This window comes from Phyllobates terribilis, unplaced genomic scaffold, assembly GCF_046119375.1.
Source record: "Phyllobates terribilis strain yellow unplaced genomic scaffold, ASM4611937v1 Scaffold_7__3_contigs__length_470593459, whole genome shotgun sequence".
NCBI classification, from domain to species: Eukaryota; Metazoa; Chordata; class Amphibia; order Anura; family Dendrobatidae; genus Phyllobates; species Phyllobates terribilis.
The window spans coordinates 44,643,127-44,655,201 of record NW_027362767.1 but is presented as its reverse complement, the minus strand read 5'-3'; the positions used below and the strand labels follow the sequence as shown (position 1 = coordinate 44,655,201).

The 12,075-nt window shown below is 33.5% G+C and overlaps 1 protein-coding gene across 1 annotated transcript in view; it reads left to right on the top strand.

The window, feature by feature from the left end:
* GCH1 (GTP cyclohydrolase 1) overlaps positions 1-12,075 on the top strand; it is a 77,204-nt gene that overhangs the window by 54,638 nt on the left and 10,491 nt on the right. The window contains exon 2 of the mRNA XM_073638465.1: positions 10,215-10,324. Within this exon, the coding sequence (XP_073494566.1) occupies positions 10,215-10,324 (110 nt within the window). The remainder of the gene's footprint in view (positions 1-10,214; positions 10,325-12,075) is intronic.

Sequence of the window (12,075 nt, the reverse complement as noted above, 5' to 3'; positions counted from 1 at the left end):
TATAATACTGCTCCTATGTACAAGAATATAACTACTATAATACTTCCCCTATGTACAGGAATATAACTACTATAATACTGCTCCTATGTACAAGAATATAACTACTATAATACTGCCCACTATGTACAAGAATATAACTACTATAATAATGCCTCCTATGTACAAGAATATAACTACTATAATACTGCTCCTATGTACAAGAATATAACTACTATAATACTGCCCCCTATATACCGGAATATAACTACTATAAAACTGCCCCCTATGTACAACAATATAACTACTATAATACTGCTCCTATATACAAGAATATAACTACTATAATACTGCCCCTATGTACAAGAATTTAACTACTATAATACTGCTCCTATGTACAAGAATATAACTACTATAATACTACTCCTATGTACAAGAATTTAACTACTATAATACTGCTCCTATGTACAAGAATATAACTACTATAATACTGCCCCCTATGTACAAGAATATAACTACTATAATACTGCTCCCTATGTAAAAGAATATAACTACAATAATACTGCCCCCTATGTACAAGAATATAACTACTATAATACTGCTCCCTATGTAAAAGAATATAACTACAATAATACTGCCCCCTATGTACAAGAATATAACTACTATAATACTGCTCCTATGTACAAGAATATAACTACTTTAATACTGTCCCCTATATACCGGAATATAACTACTATAATACTGCCCCTATGTACAAAAATATAACTACTATAATACTGCTCCTATGTACAAGAATATAACTACTATAATACTTCTCCTATGTACAAGAATATAACTACTATAATACTGCTCCTATGTACAAGAATATAACTACTATAATACTGCCCACTATGTACAAGAATATAACTACTATAATACTGCTCCTATGTACAAGAATATAACTACTATAATACTGCTCCTATGTACAAGAATATAACTACTATAATACTGCTCCTATGTACAAGAATTTAACTACTATAATACTGCTCCTATGTAGAAGAATATAACTACTGGGGATGTATTAACAGAAGCATACAGTCTAGATCACGTGAAGTCATTATCGGTCTTTACTCCTCTTTGGTCAGACCTCATCTGGAATACTGTGTACAGTTTTGGGCACCACATTTTAAAAAAGACATAGACAAACTGGAACAAGTTCAGAGAAGAGCGACCAGAATGGTGACTGGTCTGCAAACCATGTCCTATGAGGAACGGTTGCAGGATTTGGGAATGTTTAGCTTGCAAAAAAGAAGACTGAGAGGAGACTTAATAGCTGTCTACAAATATGTCAAGTGCTGTCACATTGTAGAAGGATCATCTTTATTCTCATTTGCACAGGGAAAGACTAGAAGCAACGGGATGAAACTAAATGGGAGGAGACACAGATTAGATATTAGAAAAAACTTTTTGACAGTTAGGGTGATTAATGAGTGGAACAGGCTGCCACGAGAGGTGGTGAGTTCCCCTTCAATGGACGTCTTCAAACAGAGGCTGGACAGACATCTGTCTCAGATGATTTAGTGAATCCTGCTTTGAGCAGGGGGTTGGACCAGATGACCCAGGAGGTCCCTTCCAACTCTACCATTCTATGATTCTATGATTCTACTATAATACTGCTCCTATGTACAAGAATATAACTACTATAATACTGCCCCCTATGCACAAGAATATAACTACTATAATACTGCCCCCTATGCACAAGAATATAACTACTATAATACTGCTCCCTATGTGCAAGAATATAACTACTATAATACTGCCGCCTATGCACAAGAACATAACTACTATAATACAGCCGCCTATGCACAAGAATATAACTTCTATAATACTGCCCCCTATGTACAAGAATATAACTACTATAATACTGCTCCTATGTACAAGAATATAACTACTATAATACTGCCCCCTATGCACAAGAATATAACTACTATAATACTGCCCCCTATGTACAAGAATATAACTACTATAATACTGCTCCTATGTACAAGAATATAACTACTATAATACTGGTCCTATGTACAAGAATATAACTACTATAATACTGCCCCCTATGCACAAGAATATAACTACTATAATACTGCTCCCTATGTGCAAGAATATAACTACTATAATACTGCCCCCTATGTACAAGAATATAACTACTATAATACTGCCCCCTATGTACAAGAATATAACTACTATAATACTTCTCCTATGTACAAGAATATAACTACTATAATACTGCCCCCTAGGTACAAGAATATAACTACTATAATACTGCTCTTATGTACAAGAATATAACTACTATAATACTGCCCCCTATGTACAAGAATATAACTACTATAATACTGCTCCTATGTACAAGAATATAACTACTATAATACTGCCCCCTATGCACAAGAATATAACTACTGTAATACTGCCCCCTATGTACAAGAATATAACTACTATAATACTGCCCCCTATGTACAAGAATATAACTACTATAATACTGTCCCCTATGTACAAGAATATAACTACTATAATACTGCGCCCTATGTACAAGAATATAGCTACTATAATACTGCCCCCTATGTACAAGAATATAACTACTATAATACTGCCCCTATGTATAAGAATATAACTACTATAATACTTCTCCTATGTACAAGAATATAACTACTATAATACTGCCCCTATGTATAAGAATATAACTACTATAATACTGCTCCTATGTACAAGAATATAACTACTATAATACTGCCCCCTATGTACAAGAATATAACTACTATAATACTGCTCCTATGTACAAGAATATAACTACTATAATACTGCCCCTACGTACAAGAATATAACTACTATAATACTGCTCCCTATGTACAAGAATATAACTACTATAATACTGCCCCCTATGTACAAGAATATAACTACTATAATACTACTCCTATGTGCAAGAATATAACTACTATAATACTGCCCCCTATGTACAAGAATATAACTACTATAATACTTCTCCTATGTACAAGAATATAACTACTATAATACTGCCCCCTATGTACAAGAATATAACTACTATAATACTGCTCCTATGTACAAGAATATAACTACTATAATACTGCCCCCTATGCACAAGAATATAACTACTGTAATACTGCCCCCTATGAACAAGAATATAACTACTATAATACTGCCCCCTATGCACAAGAATATAACTACTGTAATACTGCCCCCTATGAACAAGAATATAACTACTATAATACTGTCCCCTATGTACAAGAATATAACTACTATAATACTGCGCCCTATGTACAAGAATATAGCTACTATAATGCTGCCCCCTATGTACAAGAATATAACTACTATAATACTGCCCCTATGTATAAGAATATAACTACTATAATACTTCTCCTATGTACAAGAATATAACTACTATAATACTGCCCCTATGTATAAGAATATAACTACTATAATACTGCTCCTATGTACAAGAATATAACTACTATAATACTGCCCCCTATGTACAAGAATATAACTACTATAATACTGCTCCTATGTACAAGAATATAACTACTATAATACTGCCCCTACGTACAAGAATATAACTACTATAATACTGCTCCCTATGTACAAGAATATAACAACTATAATACTGCCCCCTATGTACAAGAATATAACTACTATAATACTACTCCTATGTGCAAGAATATAACTACTATAATACTGCCCCCTATGTACAAGAATATAACTACTATAATACTGCTCCTATGTACAAGAATATAGCTACTATAATACTGCTCCTATGTACAAGAATATAACTACTATAATACTGCCCCCTATGTACAAGAATATAACTACTATAATACTGCTCCTATGTACAAGAATATAACTACTATAATACTGCCCCCTATGCACAAGAATATAACTACTATAATACTGCCCCCTATGCACAAGAATATAACTACTATAATACTGCTCCCTATGTGCAAGAATATAACTACTATAATACTGCCGCCTATGCACAAGAATATAACTACTATAATACAGCCGCCTATGCACAAGAATATAACTTCTATAATACTGCCCCCTATGTACAAGAATATAACTACTATAATACTGCTCCTATGTACAAGAATATAACTACTATAATACTGCCCCCTATGCACAAGAATATAACTACTATAATACTGCCCCCTATGTACAAGAATATAACTACTATAATACTGCTCCTATGTACAAGAATATAACTACTATAATACTGCTCCTATGTACAAGAATATAACTACTATAATACTGCCCCCTATGCACAAGAATATAACTACTATAATACTGCTCCCTATGTGCAAGAATATAACTACTATAATACTGCCCCCTATGTACAAGAATATAACTACTATAATACTGCCCCCTATGTACAAGAATATAACTACTATAATACTTCTCCTATGTACAAGAATATAACTACTATAATACTGCCCCCTATGTACAAGAATATAACTACTATAATACTGCTCCTATGTACAAGAATATAACTACTATAATACTGCCCCCTATGTACAAGAATATAACTACTATAATACTGCTCCTATGTACAAGAATATAACTACTATAATACTGCCCCCTATGCACAAGAATATAACTACTGTAATACTGCCCCCTATGTACAAGAATATAACTACTATTATACTGCTCCCTATGTACAAGAATATAACTACTATAATACTGTCCCCTATGTACAAGAATATAACTACTATAATACTGCGCCCTATGTACAAGAATATAGCTACTATAATACTGCCCCCTATGTACAAGAATATAGCTACTATAATACTGCCCCTATGTATAAGAATATAACTACTATAATACTTCTCCTATGTACAAGAATATAACTACTATAATACTGCCCCTATGTATAAGAATATAACTACTATAATACTGCTCCTATGTACAAGAATATAACTACTATAATACTGCCCCCTATGTACAAGAATATAACTACTATAATACTGCTCCTATGTACAAGAATATAACTACTATAATACTGCCCCTACGTACAAGAATATAACTACTATAATACTGCTCCCTATGTACAAGAATATAACTACTATAATACTGCCCCCTATGTACAAGAATATAACTACTATAATACTACTCCTATGTGCAAGAATATAACTACTATAATACTGCCCCCTATGTACAAGAATATAACTACTATAATACTTCTCCTATGTACAAGAATATAACTACTATAATACTGCCCCCTATGTACAAGAATATAACTACTATAATACTGCTCCTATGTACAAGAATATAACTACTATAATACTGCCCCCTATGTACAAGAATATAACTACTATAATACTGCTCCTATGTACAAGAATATAACTACTATAATACTGCCCCCTATGCACAAGAATATAACTACTGTAATACTGCCCCCTATGTACAAGAATATAACTACTATAATACTGCCCCCTATGTACAAGAATATAACTACTATAATACTGTCCCCTATGTACAAGAATATAACTACTATAATACTGCGCCCTATGTACAAGAATATAGCTACTATAATACTGCCCCCTATGTACAAGAATATAACTACTATAATACTGCTCCTATGTACAAGAATATAACTACTATAATACTGCCCCCTATGCACAAGAATATAACTACTATAATACTGCCCCCTATGTACAAGAATATAACTACTATAATACTGCTCCTATGTACAAGAATATAACTACTATAATACTGCTCCTATGTACAAGAATATAACTACTATAATACTGCCCCCTATGCACAAGAATATAACTACTATAATACTGCTCCCTATGTGCAAGAATATAACTACTATAATACTGCCCCCTATGTACAAGAATATAACTACTATAATACTGCCCCCTATGTACAAGAATATAACTACTATAATACTTCTCCTATGTACAAGAATATAACTACTATAATACTGCCCCCTATGTACAAGAATATAACTACTATAATACTGCTCCTATGTACAAGAATATAACTACTATAATACTGCCCCCTATGTACAAGAATATAACTACTATAATACTGCTCCTATGTACAAGAATATAACTACTATAATACTGCCCCCTATGCACAAGAATATAACTACTGTAATACTGCCCCCTATGTACAAGAATATAACTACTATAATACTGCTCCCTATGTACAAGAATATAACTACTATAATACTGTCCCCTATGTACAAGAATATAACTACTATAATACTGCGCCCTATGTACAAGAATATAGCTACTATAATACTGCCCCCTATGTACAAGAATATAGCTACTATAATACTGCCCCTATGTATAAGAATATAACTACTATAATACTTCTCCTATGTACAAGAATATAACTACTATAATACTGCCCCTATGTATAAGAATATAACTACTATAATACTGCTCCTATGTACAAGAATATAACTACTATAATACTGCCCCCTATGTACAAGAATATAACTACTATAATACTGCTCCTATGTACAAGAATATAACTACTATAATACTGCCCCTACGTACAAGAATATAACTACTATAATACTGCTCCCTATGTACAAGAATATAACTACTATAATACTGCCCCCTATGTACAAGAATATAACTACTATAATACTACTCCTATGTGCAAGAATATAACTACTATAATACTGCCCCCTATGTACAAGAATATAACTACTATAATACTTCTCCTATGTACAAGAATATAACTACTATAATACTGCCCCCTATGTACAAGAATATAACTACTATAATACTGCTCCTATGTACAAGAATATAACTACTATAATACTGCCCCCTATGTACAAGAATATAACTACTATAATACTGCTCCTATGTACAAGAATATAACTACTATAATACTGCCCCCTATGCACAAGAATATAACTACTGTAATACTGCCCCCTATGTACAAGAATATAACTACTATAATACTGCCCCCTATGTACAAGAATATAACTACTATAATACTGTCCCCTATGTACAAGAATATAACTACTATAATACTGCGCCCTATGTACAAGAATATAGCTACTATAATACTGCCCCCTATGTATAAGAATATAACTACTATAATACTGCCCCTATGTATAAGAATATAACTACTATAATACTTCTCCTATGTACAAGAATATAACTACTATAATACTGCCCCTATGTATAAGAATATAACTACTATAATACTGCTCCTATGTACAAGAATATAACTACTATAATACTGCCCCCTATGTACAAGAATATAACTACTATAATACTGCTCCTATGTACAAGAATATAACTACTATAATACTGCCCCTTCGTACAAGAATATAACTACTATAATACTGCTCCCTATGTACAAGAATATAACTACTATAATACTGCCCCCTATGTACAAGAATATAACTACTATAATACTACTCCTATGTGCAAGAATATAACTACTATAATACTGCCCCCTATGTACAAGAATATAACTACTATAATACTGCTCCTATGTACAAGAATATAGCTACTATAATACTGCTCCTATGTACAAGAATATACCTACTATAATACTGCTCCCTATGTACAGGAATGTAACTACTTATAATACTACCCCTATGTACAAGAATATAGCTACTATAATACTGCCCCCTATGTACAAGAATATAACTACTATAATACTGCTCCCTATGTACAGGAATATAACTACTATAATACTGCCCCCTATGTACAAGAATATAACTACTATAATACTGCTCCCATGTACAAGAATATAACTACTATAATACTGCCCCCTATGTACAAGAATATAACTACTATAATACTACTCCTATGTGCAAGAATATAACTACTATAATACTGCCCCCTATGTACAAGAATATAACTACTATAATACTGCTCCTATGTACAAGAATATAGCTACTATAATACTGCTCCTATGTACAAGAATATACCTACTATAATACTGCTCCCTATGTACAGGAATATAACTACTTATAATACTACCCCTATGTACAAGAATATAACTACTATAATACTGCCCCCTATGTACAAGAATATAACTACTATAATACTGCTCCTATGTACAAGAATATAACTACTATAATACTGCTCCCTATGTACAAGAATATAACTACTATAATACTGCTCCTATGTACAAGAATATAACTACTATAATACTGCTCCCTATGTACAAGAATATAACTACTATAATACTGCTCCTATGTACAAGAATATAACTACTATAATACTGCCCCCTATGTACAAGAATATAACTACTATAATACTGCTCCTATGTACAAGAATATAACTACTATAATACTGCTCCCTATGTACAAGAATATAACTACTATAATACTGCTCCTATGTACAAGAATATAGCTACTATAATACTGCCCCCTATGTACAAGAATATAACTACTATAATACTGCTCCCTATGTACAAGAATATAACTACTATAATACTGCCCCCTATGTACAAGAATATAACTACTATAATACTGCCCCCTATGTACAAGAATATAACTACTATAATACTGCCCCCTATGTACAAGAATATAACTACTATAATACTGCTCCTATGTACAAGAATATAGCTACTATAATACTGCTCCTTTGTACAAGAATATAACTACTATAATACTGCTCCTATGTACAAGAATATAACTACTATAATACTGCCCCCTATGTACAAGAATATAACTACTATAATACTGCTCCTATGTACAAGAATATAACTACTATAATACTGCCCCTTCGTACAAGAATATAACTACTATAATACTGCTCCCTATGTACAAGAATATAACTACTATAATACTGCCCCCTATGTACAAGAATATAACTACTATAATACTACTCCTATGTGCAAGAATATAACTACTATAATACTGCCCCCTATGTACAAGAATATAACTACTATAATACTGCTCCTATGTACAAGAATATAGCTACTATAATACTGCTCCTATGTACAAGAATATACCTACTATAATACTGCTCCCTATGTACAGGAATGTAACTACTTATAATACTACCCCTATGTACAAGAATATAGCTACTATAATACTGCCCCCTATGTACAAGAATATAACTACTATAATACTGCTCCCTATGTACAGGAATATAACTACTATAATACTGCCCCCTATGTACAAGAATATAACTACTATAATACTGCTCCCATGTACAAGAATATAACTACTATAATACTGCCCCCTATGTACAAGAATATAACTACTATAATACTACTCCTATGTGCAAGAATATAACTACTATAATACTGCCCCCTATGTACAAGAATATAACTACTATAATACTGCTCCTATGTACAAGAATATAGCTACTATAATACTGCTCCTATGTACAAGAATATACCTACTATAATACTGCTCCCTATGTACAGGAATATAACTACTTATAATACTACCCCTATGTACAAGAATATAACTACTATAATACTGCCCCCTATGTACAAGAATATAACTACTATAATACTGCTCCTATGTACAAGAATATAACTACTATAATACTGCTCCCTATGTACAAGAATATAACTACTATAATACTGCTCCTATGTACAAGAATATAACTACTATAATACTGCTCCCTATGTACAAGAATATAACTACTATAATACTGCTCCTATGTACAAGAATATAACTACTATAATACTGCCCCCTATGTACAAGAATATAACTACTATAATACTGCTCCTATGTACAAGAATATAACTACCATAATACTGCTCCCTATGTACAAGAATATAACTACTATAATACTGCTCCTATGTACAAGAATATAGCTACTATAATACTGCCCCCTATGTACAAGAATATAACTACTATAATACTGCTCCCTATGTACAAGAATATAACTACTATAATACTGCCCCCTATGTACAAGAATATAACTACTATAATACTGCCCCCTATGTACAAGAATATAACTACTATAATACTGCCCCCTATGTACAAGAATATAACTACTATAATACTGCTCCTATGTACAAGAATATAGCTACTATAATACTGCTCCTTTGTACAAGAATATAACTACTATAATACTGCTCCTATGTACAAGAATATAACTACTATAATACTGCCCCTATCTGTTTTTTTTTGCTAGCTGCAGAATTCTATAAATAAATAAGATCTATTCTCGTGTTTAATTTTCCACCCTGAGAATAATTTTTATTGCACATTTATTTTCATCAAGCTTTGTCCAAACATGTTTTATGTTCGTTTCTAGATGTGTTGAATGATGCCATCTTTGATGAAGACCATGATGAGATGGTGATTGTAAAGGACATTGACATGTTTTCCATGTGTGAACATCATCTGGTTCCTTTCATTGGAAAGGTACGACTGTGATCCTTCTATTGCTGATTCATTTCCTCATATATCATAGCAGTTGGAGCTCTATTTGTCTGATACAGAGCTCGAAATCTCCATCATTTTATTGAAGTATACATTTCTGCCGTCATCAGGGGGCGCTGACTGCATACAACTTACATAGTTACACACGTGGTCCAAATTGTTGGAACCCCTCGTTTAATGAAAGAAAATCCCACAATGGTCACAGAAATAACTTGAATCTGACAAAAGTAATAATAAATTAAAAATCTATGAAAATGAACAAATGAAAGTCAGACATTGCTTTTCTGCTTCCACAGAATTAACAAAAATTAAACTCATGAAATCGGCCTGGACAGAAATGATGGCACCCCTGAAAATAATGTGACAAAGGGACATGGTAAATCAAGTTGTGTCCACTAATTAGCATCACAGGTGTCTACAATCTTGTAATCAGTCAGTGGGCCTGTATATAGGGCTACAGATACTCACTGTGCCTGTATATAGGGCTACAGATACTCACTGTGCCTGTATATAGGGCTACAGATACTCACTGTGCCTGTATATAGAGCTACAGATACTCACTGTGCTGTATATAGGGCTACAGATACTCACTGTGCCTGTATATAGAGCTACAGATACTCACTGTGCCTGTATATAGGGCTACAGATACTCACTGTGCCTGTATATAGGGCTACAGATACTCACTGTGCCTGTATATAGAGCTACAGATACTCACTGTGCCTGTATATAGGGTTACAGATACTCACTGTGCTGTATATAGAGCTACAGATACTCACTGTGCTGTATATAGAGCTACAGATACTCACTGTGCTGTATATAGAGCTACAGATACTCACTGTGCTGTATATAGAGCTACAGATACTCACTGTGCCTGTATATAGGGCTACAGATACTCACTGTGCTGTATATAGAGCTACAGATACTCACTGTGCTGTATATAGAGCTACAGATACTCACTGTGCTGTATATAGAGCTACAGATACTCACTGTGCTGTATATAGGGCTACAGATACTCAATGTGCCTGTATATAGAGCTACAGATACTCACTGTGCTGTATATAGAGCTACAGATACTCACTGTGCCTGTATATAGAGCTACAGATACTCACTGTGCTGTATATAGAGCTACAGATACTCACTGTGCTGTATATAGAGCTACAGATACTCAATGTGCTGTATATAGAGCTACAGATACTCACTGTGCCTGTATATAGAGCTACAGATACTCACTGTGCTGTATATAGAGCTACAGATACTCACTGTGCCTGTATATAGGGCTACAGATACTCACTGTGCCTGTATATAGGGCTACAGATACTCACTGTGCCTGTATATAGGGCTACAGATACTCACTGTGCCTGTATATAGGGCTACAGATACTCACTGTGCCTGTATATAGGGCTACAGATACTCACTGTGCCTGTATATAGGGCTACAGATACTCACTGTGCCTGTATATAGAGCTACAGATACTCACTGTGCTGTATATAGGGCTACAGATACTCACTGTGCCTGTATATAGAGCTACAGATACTCACTGTGCCTGTATATAGGGCTACAGATACTCACTGTGCCTGTATATAGGGCTACAGATACTCACTGTGCCTGTATATAGAGCTACAGATACTCACTGTGCCTGTATATAGGGCTACAGATACTCACTGTGCTGTATATAGAGCTACAGATACTCACTGTGCTGTATATAGAGCTACAGATACTCACTGTGCTGTATA